The sequence below is a fragment of the Ciconia boyciana genome, chromosome 1 (assembly GCF_034638445.1).
Source record: "Ciconia boyciana chromosome 1, ASM3463844v1, whole genome shotgun sequence".
NCBI lineage: Eukaryota > Metazoa > Chordata > Aves > Ciconiiformes > Ciconiidae > Ciconia > Ciconia boyciana.
This window is the reverse complement of record NC_132934.1, coordinates 205,178,581-205,193,186: the sequence shown is the minus strand read 5'-3', so window position 1 is coordinate 205,193,186 and position 14,606 is coordinate 205,178,581. Positions and strand designations below refer to the sequence as shown.

Genomic DNA, 14,606 nt, shown 5'->3' with positions numbered 1-14,606 from the left:
AGACGTCGCCCGCACCACTCTCCACAGCAAACTGAAGCTATCCTTCGCCTCCTTACAGCGAGGTGGGTATCACGGTCTGCGCCTAGCAAGGAGACCTCTGCCAGCTGGGCACGGGGGTGCAGGTGCTGCTCCTCCGTCTTCCGCAAACACAATTACCCCGCTCCGCTACCGGGGGAAGACGAGGAAAGATGACCAAGTCCCCACGGCGGCTGCCCACGAGCGGGTCCCGCCACGGGCTCTGCCCCGGCCGGAGCGCAGCGGGCGGACAGCGGCACCTCCCGCCGGCCGCGGCAGCCAGCGCGGTCCCGCACGGCGGCCCCCCGCCCGCCAGCACCTGTCCCGGCGCCGTCTCTCCCCCTCCAGCGGGAGCTAGCGCGGAGCCCGGCGCCCCGGCCCGCTCCGCGCCCGCGCAGGGAGGGAGACAGGGAAGGAGGGAGGGAGAGACACGGAGGGAGGGAGACAGGGGCCCCCGGGCGGGAGACAGGGGCCCCCGGGCCCGGCCGGCGGGACTCACACGGGGTAGAAGGCGTAGGGCGGCAGGGCGCTCTCCTCGCACGGCTCCGCGTCGAGCAGCAGGTAGTCCTGGCTGTCGTTCCGCCGGGCGCCGGCCGACGGGGAGCTGCTCTTCCGCGGGGCGTAGGGCTGCGCCTGGCTCATGGTGTCCCGCGGCTGAGGCGCCCGGAGGCGCAGCGGCTCCCTCAGGGCGCCGCGGAAGCAGCGCGGAACCGGCCGGAGCGCGGCACTGCGGGCCTTCTCCTCACAGCGCCGCGTCCCCCGGCGGAGGGAGGGCAGCGCGGCGCACCGGCTCCCGCCGAGCCCGGCGAGGGGTTACTGTGTCAACCGGGGCCGCCGCCGCCCCGGGAGCCGCCGCCCGCCGCGCCGGAGGCGAGGCGCAGCTCGGCACGGGGGCAGTAAAGTTTGCGGCGCGTCAGCCGGCGCGGCTGTCCCCGGGCGGCGGGAAGGGGCGGGAGGTGGGAGGGCGGCGGGCTCCGCTCGCCTACCCCGAGGGGCTGCGGTGCGCCCTCCGCGCCGCCCTCCCGGTCCCGCCGCCCCCTCCGGCTCCCGCCCGGTGCCGCCGGCTCCGAGCCGATCCTGCCCCGGCTCCCGCCGCCGGGGCCGCAGCACCCCGCCGCGGTGGCAGCGTCCCACCTGCGCTGGCACGGTGCCGCCTTCTGAGTAGAGGTGTACGTACCTGTGCCCCAGAACACCCCAAAAAGCGGGGTAGTATTCTAAAGACAACCTCGGCAGGGACAGTGCTCACCTTCAGCCGCTTTGTATAAAACACAGCCCACGGTGGTCTGAAAAAAATCACGCAAAACTCCCCCCTAGGACTCGGGCTTGACTGCAGGTGCGCAGCGGGCGGTTAACCCCCGCTGTTAGGAAGCAGGAGCAGGTCTTCTTGCTTTGTTTTAGCTTGGAAATACAGGGTGTGCTGTGCTTGCGTCCTTTTACAAACGATGCTCATTTGTTTCACAGCAGAGCTTGTTTATATCACCTCTAATAATTTCAGATAAGAGCAGGGTCAAAATATCACCTTTCTTAGCAAAAAAGCAATAGTTCTGCAGTAATAACACTTTAGCAAAACTCAGTCCACTTGTATTTCTCAGTTCTGCTTCACTGGTAGTGCTTTGTCTGATGATATTCTTATTTTACTTACGTAGACTTATGTAAATATACTGAAATAATTACAAACTTTTGTAGGAAAAATGTAAGGCACTGAAGAAATAATGTATGACCTATAGGCATCTTTCACATTAAACATAATAGACTTACTATTTCATAAGGGAATGTTTATAACTGAATGTTGTAGATGTACAAGCTCAGATGACTGCATCCAAATAAAATCTCTCCCTCGTCCCCGGCCACGTTCACATATTTAAAGTATTGCCAGGGCTTGTCTTTGAGCAGTGCACAGCCCTTTACTCTTCAGGCGTGCACACCATCCCTTGATGTGGTGATATGCTGAGAAACTCACTGGGCAAACCCCAGCACAACCCTTTACACGCTGCCCGTGCTCTCCACCAGCCTTTGCCAGGCCATGGGTTTAATGGCTGCCTGAGCCACTGAGACTCGTTTCACCTATGGAACTGCAAGAGGAGGAGGTGTATAAAGAGATGCACAGCTCACTGAAGTTATGACAGTGTTTACGTGGTCTTTAGATGAGGTTCAGAAATACCTGCAGTCAAAGGTAACTCCACAGTTGCTCAAAGTTCCTGAAATTTCTTTTGTCCTCATAGTTACGGCTCTTAAAATTAGGCTCTAATGGATTTTAGAAATCTCCCTTTCTTTGCGAGACATTTTTTTCCATTAAAGAATATTTTATTTTAAATAGGAGGTTTAGTAGCAACATTACCATGTGTATTTTATAGTTGTCATGCTTATTTTTATTCATATTACTATAAAAACAGATATTATAAAGTTATGTGCAGGCTTTGCATTTGAGAAATATGTTTTTGATAATACCTCACATTTTTATTGTAAGAAAATTGTTTGCCAGTAAGACAGTACACTGTGATGGGGGGAATTTTAATGTGTTCCACTGCTCTTGTCCATAACCATTTCACTTCACTTGTCCTACTCTGTTATAAAGATATAGTGCTTCTCCATGTAGTCTTTTTTGTATATTCACAAAATATTTGCAGATATTTTTTATTTCTCCATTTTATTTCAGCTGCTCTATTTGATACTACACTGGTGTCTCAAAATCCTCTCTTCTAGGTCCCTTTATTTTTTTCTCTGCTCTTTCTTGCTCACCCTCTGGTGTATTTACTTCGTTTTTAAAACTAATACCATCCTACTTTACTGATGGGTTATCAGATCCTTTGATTTCAGAGCCTGCTCAGCCACTCTCTCTGTTTTCTTCTTCTTATATATATATATATATTTATATTTATATATATAAAGCGCCTATGACCATATTTATGTTTTCTTCTGCTGCTTCCTTCAATCTTCTACATACTGTTTGAATGGCCCTAGGATTATTTCCCATCTTCCCCATGATACTTGTGCGTATCTCTCAGCTTCCAGGTGACGTTTCTCGTTTTCTCAGGTGCTTCCCTTCCTAGATCCCAAGCCTGCCTTGGTCTTCATTCTCATTTCAGCCTTGTAAGCTCTGGTATCACCCCAGGCACTCTTACTTTCTCACCTGTCCCAGATCTTCCACAAATTCTGAAGCCACACTCGTAAGTTGCAGTGATGACTCTCGTGGTTTCTTTTGGATCATATCGCAACAGGGGCACTAATGAAAAGTGAAATAAAACAATACCGTGTTTCTATTTGTGCATGCTGTAGAACTGATATACTGTGAGAATATCGACCAACTTCGACAGGGAAACCTACGTCAGTGTTTTTAGCGACTGCTTACTGAAAGTTAATGACAAACAGCTGCTTCTGAGTATTTGATAGCTCAGAAACATGGTAGCATTGTGAACTCTTCCAGTTCTTGGTCATCTCAGTACAAGCTTTTTGATGATTTCAGATTAACAGCATGTGATGGTCATGGTCATTAAGTCTGTGATACAGGCTGGTTGTTTTGGCCCTTTGTGTTTCATAGCACTGCTATCAAAATGAACTATTAAAAGGAATCTTTACAGAGAGACAACTGTATAGGCACTGGACAATACATTTTCTCTAGAACAGAGAAAGTACCTATTATCTTGGGAACAGCAAAAAAACCCTTGTATTTATATTGTCTTTTTGTATTCACTCCCGTGATAAATAAAATGTCTATGCTCTTCTGTCCCTAAGTGCTTTTCAAGTACAAATTACCTCTAGGAAACCCCCGCAGTATGGTGCAGTTTTGTTTCACTTCATCAAAGACTGGTAAGACTTGCTAAGTTAGAGAGTTGTGTGATTTTCAGAAACAGTAGGCAGATCAAGTCATAGGAACAAAAAATGTTCATCATCCTTGAAAGAGAAAAAGATGCTGAGCTGAAACTCTGAATCTTTACAACTTGATTTTAAAAAAAGTCTCTTTCAACGTACTGTAGCAGCTGCCTAGTCTCCATTGACTGGTTACAGAGTGAAAACACGCAGCACTATGGGAACGGGCCGTACTTCTACTAGAGGTTAGGTAAGTGCACACCTCCTGAGGCCAGTGGATGTTCCAAGAGTCGCAAGATGATGGAAACCCTGTCCAAAGGTGGGGTGTCCTGTTGCACTTATGGTCCTTTGGGTGCATTTGTGTCTGAACGGTTCAGGATATAGGAGTGAACTTGCATCTATTTCCTTCTTTGAGTAATAGTCTAGGGATGATGATCCATTCTGTAACTATCTGAAAGCTAGTGAGGTTACTTTGGATGGCAAGTGCTGGGATGAAGAAGCAAGGAGTAGTCCTTTCCTTCTGTGAGAGACAAAAAAAGAGATTCCTATCAGAGAGTGTGACTTTATTCATTACACTTCTTGCAGGTCTTTCCAACACCAAAATGAAATTTATATATTATTCTGGCTTTGCTAATGACTTGGTGTTTCTATTGCAAAGATAAACAACATATGCTATTTTTTAATGAATTACCCGTTATTGATATTTATGCAGTGTTTCATTAGACATTTAAATTGCAAATTGAATTACAATGAAATTGCTGTACGTGTTCTAGAAAAAGTTATCAGATCTTCACTGCAGTCTTTCCCATCCTGATATATATATTAAATCAGAGTGAATACAGAACTAGACAAAAGAGCTATTTTTTCTGAGTCTTCATCTGACTTGTACACATATTAACCTTTCATTCTTTTGAAATAAAAGATCTATAACCCTGACCGATGATACAAAAATTGCAATATTTCCCTGCTTAATATTTCCCTTATGTGCACTTTTTTATTACAAAATCTGAAAATACATCTGTCTTCTCAGATAAAAAGAACTGAGGTATTTAGTGTGAAATGGAAGTGTTAGTTTAGAACTGGCTTAAATTTGTTTTATTACAGACAGCAAGTTCCAAACTATTCCATCATCATTCACTCAATCAAGTATAGTGACAGATATTTAACTCAGAAAGATGAAAAACAGAAACAGAAAGCTCCTATTCCCTATACAGGGGAAAGGATGAGAGACGCAGAGAACTCGCCTGATGAGTGGCAGGCACATTGCTTAATGCACTACTAGAATTCACTTGGGTACTGTGGCAATGAAAGCTGCAAAAGAAGCCATGCAGAATAGCACAGTACCATGATTCAGCCTCACTGAATAACTTACATAAAGGTTATCTCTATACAGCAAAATACAGGTGCAATTGTATTGCTCCCTTGCAGACTAATCTAAACTTGTTTAGGAACAAAAGGAAGTGGCAACATCAACCTGTACTTGTAGCCTGGAAACTTTCAAGGATCCATAGAATGATGTTCAGTTGCTCATGTTTAACCAAAGTCTTGTTATGTGAGCTGGTTAGATTGCACTAACGAAGGTACTCCAGCACATGCCACAGTCACAGTTTCCTGGCTGACTGTTCTGCACTGGGAATACTGTCAAAGATACCAGGAAAGGGGCAAGTCAGTGTAATTGTGCCATGGCTAAGCAGTGGCACTGCTGTGGGTGTGAGCATCACTTGGAAAGAAAAGAAGTATGCTATACAGCAAAGGAACGCTGGTTTCTTGGAGGTGTGAAAGATGTGTAATCTGCCTGCTGGAATTCCTTCCTGCTGCATAGTACAGGACTCAAGACTTGCTTTTATAAAGCCAGCAAAGTGAATCATTGCTACTCAGTAGTTTTGTTAGTTCTCTCCACAAAAAAATGAAATAACCATTGTCAACTACTATTTCTAATCACAACTAGTCTCTGCCTTTGTCTAAATGTGAATGAGGACAGAATCATGTTGTGCCACCAGGAAACCTTCTCTATGTCTAAAAAGCTTCCCTAGTATAGTCTCTCCTGGCCATGATCCAGCCTACTGCTTCACATTCAGCTCTCATACCTGTACTCCTTCCCACAGAATTCTGCCTGGATACATTTATGAAACTGAAATGCAAATTTTAATCAGTGTCAGAAATTACAGCTGGGCCTTTTGTCTGCAAAGGAGAACTTGATGAGGAGGTGGGCTCAGATGGCTAGTGGATATTGGCACCCAAATGAGAGCACTAGAACTGGATCACAAAAACAGTAGAAACGTTTTCAAAAGCTGTCCAAAATGTCTTGGCTAAGAAGACTCCAGGGTGTTCAAAGGCCAACTGAACATACTGAAGGACTTTTGCACTGTAAGAGAGAGGGGAGAGAAATAGAGTCTGTGATGAGAAGGCATGAAGTCAAGGATGTGTTCCTACCTGGACATTTATACTCAGGACTCTAGTTTGTGGAGTTTCTAGGAGCATCATTATTGCTGGACTGCCAAGGATGCTCCTACCACCATCACTTACGCATGTGTACACACACCTGACTTACAGGATCCCACTCAGCCATTATCCTATTTTTTGCTGTCAGAAACATACAATTCTTCTCTACGCACTTTCACACAAGGTCTGTCATGCTACATTTGCCTTGGTTTACATGGTATAATTAATTATTGTCAATTAGTTTTAAAAATCTGAAACTCACTAACGCCCACCTGTACTGTATCTACACTGTGAAAGTCAGTGCAACTGAAATATTGTCATTAAATCCATTGCAGTTTCATTACACATAATTTTGTGGGTTTTGGATAAATACTATGTTTCCAACCCAGTAGTCTGAGGCATGCTGCTCAAAGATAAAGAACACTACTAGTCATCAAGCCCCTATTCCCACTACAGATAATAAGATACTCCTTCTGTATTTTAAGTGAGTAGGAGGATATCTGAAGTCAAAACTAGACAGAATTAGGTGGAAAATATCTTGCTAGTTTCCAAGGAAGTGGAAAAGTATTAACTTTCCAAAAAGACTGTATATGTAAAGGCATGTTGGACCAGAGATCGTGTATGTTGTGAAAAGCAAGAGTAATGTGACAGAAATCAATAGAATTACAGCATTATTAAATCAGTATAGGTGAGATCAAAATTAGATTTTTTCCTTTGTCTACCTTCTGTCGTTACATAAAGAAATAAAATATTTTCAATAACCCTTTGTCCTTTTAAAGACTAACATAAGAGCTTTTCTCTGTAGGTTCCATGTTCACTCAAGATACTATATTAAATTCTGTGTCCTGCCCAAGTGGTTCAAAGCATCTCCACTTGTCGCCAAATTTTATCAAAGAAGTAAAGAAAGTGATATATTGAAGCCTTTCACATAAATACTTTACAGAATCAATATGTGATTAGAGATCTGATATTTAGACCTACCAATGTATAAAGGATAAACAAGTATCATAAACAGTGAAAAATAAATCAGAGCTTTAGCATAAAGAGGTTCTTAAAAATTCAAATAACTATTGCTGACATTTAACCTTTACTGGCAAAGAAGTGTGTTTGTACAAACAAGTTGTTTAGCTTGTGTCCTGCTTTCGGCTGGGATAGAGTTAATTTTCTTCCCAGTAGCTGCTATAGTGCTGTGTTTTGAATTTAGTATGAGAATAATGTTGATAACACACTGAGGTTTTAGCTGTTGCTACGCAGTGCTTACACTGGTCAAGGACTTTTCAGCTTCCCATGCTCTGCCAGGTGCACAAGAAGCTGGGAGGGGGCACAGCCAGGACAGCTGACCCCAGCTGGCCAAAGGGCTATTCCATACCATATGGCGTCATGCTCAGTATAGAAACTGGGGGAGTTGGCCGGGGGGCAGCGACGGCTGCTCAGGGACTGGCTGGGTGTTGGTCAGAGGGTGGTGAGCGGTTGTATCGCTTGGGTTTTTTGTTTTTCCCTGGGTTTTGTTCCTCTCTCTTGTTATTTTCCTTTTCATTACAATTTATTATTGTTGTTGTTGTTGTTGTTGTTATTATTTTATTTCAATTATTAAACTGTTCTTATCTCAGCCCACGAGTTTTCTTACTTTTGCTCTTTTGATTCTCTCCCCCATCCCACCTGGAGCGGGAAGGGTGAGCAAGCGGCTGTGTGGTCCTTAGTTGCTGACTGGAGCTAAACCACAACAGCTTGACGTGATCACTTACTGCCATGAAAATGATGTGGTTCATAGCAGTTGCAATACTTTCTATTTCCTTTTCATATTAATTTAAGTGATCATTATAAGCTGAAGGTGTGAAGCTTCTAATAATGAGAAAAGAATGGTAATTTTTTTCTGGTGAGTACTAGAAATCTGGAGTTAGCCCTGTCAGTTTAACATTCAGGTTTGTCTCTGTCACATTAAGAGGTGACACCAGTAGTTACTCTAGTTCTCAAACCAAATATCATGCATAGGGACATTATTTTATTATTTTGGGAGGGGAGTTCCCCATGCTTGTTGATGATACTCGTATAACAGTTATCAGTTATCTGCCCAGCATAACACTAGCAATTTTTTGCCTCCTTTGAGAAACAGATAAAAACACAAAAAGTGAAAAATATGTTGACAGGAGACCAATAGAAGAGATCTGTTGTACTTAAAAGCAGCCTAATTGTAGTGAGTACCCCCTGAACACATCTCCCTGCTACGTCAACTTTATCATTTAGAGATTCTGACATGATGGATATTAGTGCTGCAATGCTGCCTTCAAGATGGAATTTATAATCATTTTTATAAATCCTGATGTATTAAAAATAATAACTCAGAACAATTCATCTGTCAAAGATATCTTTTCTATCCATGAATGATCTCTTATTTGTGTTTTCTCTGCATTACATAGGTGCATCGTGTTCCTTTATAGTAAATCAGTTTCTACCCTAAGTTCCTTGTTAGCAATGCTCTAAGAAATAAAATAATCCAGTCTGGAATTATATTCCATTCTGCATTTCTGTTTCTTTTGCTACAAATAGATGCTGCACCATCTTATTCAGTGACTTCAATAGTAGAGGGCTTTAATGCTTCTTGGCATTAATTTTTTGAGGGGATTCCACCTTCTGAAGCATAAGATGCTGATTATTTTTTTCTTGTAATTCTAAGGTCTGAGAGCATCAGTGTTACAGAGAAAACATGATGCAGTATCGATTGGCATCAAGCTGGAAATGCCTTTGAACTCAGACATGTCCTTTTATTTGTTTGTTGATGCTATGCATCTGCCAAGTAGCAGAGACTTTCCCTGCTGGCTCCTGCAGGCAGGCCTGTATTTTATATATTTGCAGTGTAGTTCTGTCACCCTGTCTTCTCTGTGTTCTTGCTGCAGATGATTGGCCTGATCTGTTTTATCTGGAAATCAGGGAAAAGTGAGTTAGGAAAAGAATGGTGTGTTGCATGAAGGGATGTGCCACCTAAAACAGCTCCACCTGAGGACCACGGGCTTTCCCCCATTATGTGGCGCACCATCAGCCTTCCCATCTGAGTGACTCTCTGGTTCCTCTACATTCATGGCTTCCGTTATTTGGCATTCACATATTTCTAGATTAGTAAGGGTTTGTTTCAATAACTGTTTTGAGAGAAAATTCATATCTATAATCACACATCAGCGATTACATGTGGCCGAGATAGTTCAAGAAAAGACAGTTACTATCCTTTACTTGCTGTTATTATTTCCCTTTTTTTTGAAAGTTCCACCATGCATTCATAAAGAAGAAATAATATCATAAAACTTGAATAATTATTTGCTTATTGTAACATTAGAAAAAAACCACAAGAACAGATTTCTGGGATTAAGGTTGTTTGCATACATTAACTGTTGAATTCTATGAACTAAATTATAAAATATAATATATAGTATCTATATTATAGCCATACATATATCTTAAGGAAGAAAACAGGACTGATACAGAAAATGTAAGACAACTCAGCCTGCTACACAGTGGGTTTGTCACAAACAATTTGACAAGCTCTACCCAGCATTGTAGATAAGATCAAGTCTTGTATAAATATATTCTGCTTATATATGTCCTCCATCCAACAGTTTGAGCTGTGGTGGGATCTGCTAGGACATGCTTTGACAATCAGTTCTACCCATCGTTACTCAGACCTCAATGAGCAGTCACTGTGTCCTGCCACCAGATGGGACAGTCAGGTGTTTAATTACATTTTACCTGGAGTTTATGAAACTTAAATTGCATGTGGCATCAGTGTGTGAGCTAGCAACTGTGATATGGAGCACAGAAGATTTTCATGTCATTCCTTCCCTTCAGTTTTATTTCGTAACATTTCTGTTCATGATCTCTTTTGGGAAATTGGTTGGTTGCTGTAGTAATTAGCCAAAGAAGGCAGGGTCTTACTCACCTCATTTATTCTTAAAGTGCTAAGCTTGCTTTCTAAAACGCAGATAAATACAAACTCTGGAATATGAGATGTTAAAAAGTATTCGATGCTACTGGTGTCTACACAAGCGCTGGACTGTTACAATATTGGTTTTGGGAAAAAATGGCATGACTTCAGGATAGAAAATGTGCAGCGTTTCTGTAGATACTGTTTGCTTGAAGTTATCATCATGGCTGTTTGGAATATTTCTCTGCTCCTGGGATGACAGATCTAGCAAACAGTGCACCTCTGGGAGGGAAACTCATATGCCTTATTCCATGAGCACCAGCCTCGCTGTTTTGGGCATCCCTGAGATGGCATAAGTGCTAGGGAATGGGCACTGTAGGGCTGCCAGATGGCGAAAGCTCAGTCTTTATAATCAGAGAACATTGCTAATCTGACAGCTGAGTTTTTAGTTAAATGCATTAATACCAATTTTCACTAAGCAAAAGGATGTTAACTCTGACTCTGGAAATGCTTCTGAGACACAACTCACTGGACCTTTAAGGAAAAAAAAAAAGGGAGTTACCATTTTATGTTTGCCTTATTTCGCACTGTCTTTAGGCATCTATTACTGTCAGATGCAGAACACTAGGTTTGACAGAGTACTTGGTCTTGTCAAACATGATTGTTCTTGAAGCATTAAATTATTATCCCCTTCAGAGGTTATATCGCTGACATACTTATGGAAGATGCTTATTCGTTGTGTCTGGCTATGCCACCACAGTGTCACAAATACTTTATACTGTTGTTGATTACACTATTTTAGTAATTCACAGGTGTCACAGGCCTCTGGTTTGACTACACCATGATGCATAGCAACTGCCTCCTACTTTTACGTCATGGCACTTCAGGAATGATGGTCACTACTTATACAGCTTGTGAAATTTATTTGATCCAGGCCAAACCACTTAGTTAAAAAAATTACAATGACTCATACTCCTTTGTCAGATACAATGAAGCTATTTCCACTGTTGAAGTGTGTTATATATCCTACACCGGTATTATTAGCTTAACTGATGGATAGATTTAAGCTTGCTACTTCTAGTTTTGGTATAACTATGATGATATAAGCAATGGTAAAGTCTACTGGTTTGAGGATTTTCTTCCATAATATTTCCAAGAAGTAAGGGCAGAACCCATAAAACAGACTGTGCTTTAACATAGACTTTCATTTCTACTTCAGGATACAAGACACATCTTTTCAACTGGATCACTACTGTTTTGTAGTCAGGAAGTTTGCTTTGAGAAATTTGCTATTATTTGTTCTCTGAAAATTCTGGTAGTATGGAATGATTTAGATAACACCATAACATAGAACTAAGAAATTTAAGGTGCATACGAAATTGTTGCAGTCCATGGAAAGCTACAAGAAATATACTCATTAAACACATCATCATGTAAGTAAAATAAATTTCTATCTCGAAAAGTTAAAATATGAAACAGCTCATGGCACATCTGCAGTTTCTCTAAAGAAAACTTTCCCTCTGATGGACTTTATAAAATGCATCGCAGTGTTAATCTGCCTAATCCTTTACCAAACTATCTGCAGTATCAATGAAGTGATACCGGCTGGGTATAGAAGAGGGCAGGTAGGTTTGGAGGCAGGGATACATCATCCTTTGGCTTTTAGGAATATCATATGGGTGGGAATTCATTTTCACTTACCCTTAGATGTTTACAACATAGACATATAGCTGTTTAGGCTTCTTCTGTAGGTAATTGTCTATCCGTTTAGGTTAAGACTAATTGCATGCTGCAGGCAGAAATTTTCCCCCACCGATCTTCAGGGAAGCCTAGATAATTACCTCAGAAGTAGATGTTTTTACACTGCAAAATAAGCAAAATAAATTCTGCTCCACAGTTCAGCATTCATCTATTACCTTTTAGGCCCCCACACAATAGTCATCACATAAAACTTAGACCATTTTGTAGTAATAGAGGCATGCACGTCCCATGAAGTCATGATACACAGAACTGGCAAATGCGTTAAACAGGAATATTCATTTCCAGACTCCTCTTTTGCAAATGGCAATGATGAGATATCTGTATTTCATGCCACAGTCACTTAATCCTCCAAAGAAAAAAAAAAACAATTCTAGGTTTTAGGTAGAGACTCTTTTAACGTAAAATTAGCCCACTAACGGAGTGGGATGAGGCTAGGGCAGAGGGACAGACACAGCAGCTCTAAGGAATACTATTTTCCCTTTCTGATTAAAAATATTCATTAAGAATTGGAGAAAATCTACATCTTTAGAGGAGTTTTTTTACCATTTTCTTGTGACAACTGATATGCAGTAAGAAATCTTTCCAAAATACCGCTCTCTTACATGTGGTAGCAATAATTAATAAAATGGCAATATTAAAATCTGGTTGGATACTTTTTGTTCAGGCTTTGCAAAATGTCCGCATGGTTGGTGTATTTGTAAATAATGCTAGCAAAGAAATAAAATGTGAAAATGAATGCATTGAATTGTTATGCTCATTTCCTTTTCAATAAATATGCAGGGAACTTCTTTTATCCCCTGAGACCAGATGTACCACATGTAATGAGATTCTGCAAAGTATCAATATGCACAAACACCACAAAAGGAATCTGGGGTATTCAGTTCATTCCTGACAAGTAGGATTAATGAGGAATGGATAAATATGTATGTAAAAAGCTAGACTGGATTGAAAGTTAAGTCTTATGGACATGATCAATGTTTAAAAGAGTACTGATGTTCAATACATTGAAGAAATTCTCCTACAGAAATTTTCTCTGGGAAAAAAAAGTTTTAAAAAATAATTTTGAATAAACCAGGCCTACTGAGAGATGAGCTAAAGTTATTCACTCAGTATTTCCAGGTAAAGTTTAACAGATTTTTGATTGTTTAGTCAGCAGGTCTCCGTGTTTCTTCACCAAGCTGAAGTTGCAAGACAAGTTGCAGTTGCAAAACATCTTGTCCCAGACTTCACAGTTCTCAGCTTCTCGCCAGTCTGCTGATTCCTCAGTGCTTAAGAAAACAGACTGCAAAAAATACATTAAATGTATGCAAACTACAGCAGTGATCTACTGCACACAGCTATACACACATCAGTTATGTGGAACAGTTTGTTCTGCACAGTTCATCTCGATTCTGAGATGGTTTTTTACTGAATTAGATTTTACTGAGATCCAATGGGAGTTCATTTGCAATAAAAACTCTGTAACTGTCCTGCACATACTTTGTTAAATTCCATGCCACCTATATGGAGCCAGAGTTGTATGATATATTTTTAATCCTGTCTGGGTCCTCCAAACTACACCATGGATTAATCTCCTCTTTTGGATTAGAAAAATCCTTCTCATTGTTATAAATAGACGAACCACGGTATTTTTAACTTGACATGGTGTCTTTGAAAATATGACTAACAGAATATTCTGCTGGTCTCCACAAGATCATTTTGGTAGGTCTCTCTTAGCTGACAAAAATGTGTATAACAAGGACAAACCAAAAACTTACCAGGAAAAAAATAACACCCACAAAACTATCCATATTGTGTCAAGTAAGCAACACCCTTCGTTTTACTTCCTAATATCGATTAATAACAATAAACTCATACAAAAAGGGATACATTTATTCTGTCAAAGCAATTTGTGTCCCTAGCAAACAATTCTAAGAAAAAGTCAGAAAGAATATTGAAGAATTAAAAAATACATAAATGATGAATCTTATCCAAGAAACACGAGCTAACCTGCTTAATGTTAATTATATCTTGACTAAAGCTGATGAAACATTTCACACAAAACTCTTCTCTGTCAATTTTCAGCAGATCCAAAATGCTCAGGTATTACTTGACAGTTGGGTTTTTTTCTTGGAAAACAATTAAGTCCCCAACTGAAAAACAGCCATTCTTGATCACTTCAAAATGTATCCCCTTGATTATTGTTTTTGTGATTACTTTATTCCACTTTTTGTAATTACATTTGAAAATTTGAAATCAGAATGAAGTACTTTAAACACTCTCAGAGTGAAATACTTCAGAGAGCCAAATAAACCTGTTTTTTTTCCCCATCAATTAAGCACAGGAACATTTTTATCTTTTCAGACAGTGACAGTTTGAACTATTTGAATTACTGATAAAGAAACAAATTAATGGTTGTCACCCTCCATAGACAGTCCACCAGAAAACTAACTATTGATATGAAATTCTAATCCCACTGGAATCCATGGAAATTGTGCCACCAATGGACTACAACAGAACCAAGAGTTTATCCTGGATATTAACAGGATTGGGACAAAAACTTTAAGCAAATCTCAGCAGTCTGGATGAGCTAGATTAGCATCTTCATGTTATTAACAGTTCCTAATGATACCAAAAACTCTCCCACAACTATGAGCTAGCCCAGTGGACTTCCATTTTATTGGTTTGG

The 14,606-nt window shown here is 41.0% G+C and overlaps 1 protein-coding gene across 1 annotated transcript in view; it reads right to left on the bottom strand.

Annotated features, from left to right (window-relative positions):
- TRPC6 (transient receptor potential cation channel subfamily C member 6) overlaps positions 1-724 on the bottom strand; it is a 96,611-nt gene extending 95,887 nt beyond the window's left edge. Inside the window, exon 1 of the mRNA XM_072855060.1 lies at positions 515-724. Coding sequence (XP_072711161.1) covers positions 515-657 — 143 coding nt within the window. The 5' untranslated portion in view covers positions 658-724. The remainder of the gene's footprint in view (positions 1-514) is intronic.
- Between the last annotated feature and the right edge of the window lie 13,882 nt (positions 725-14,606).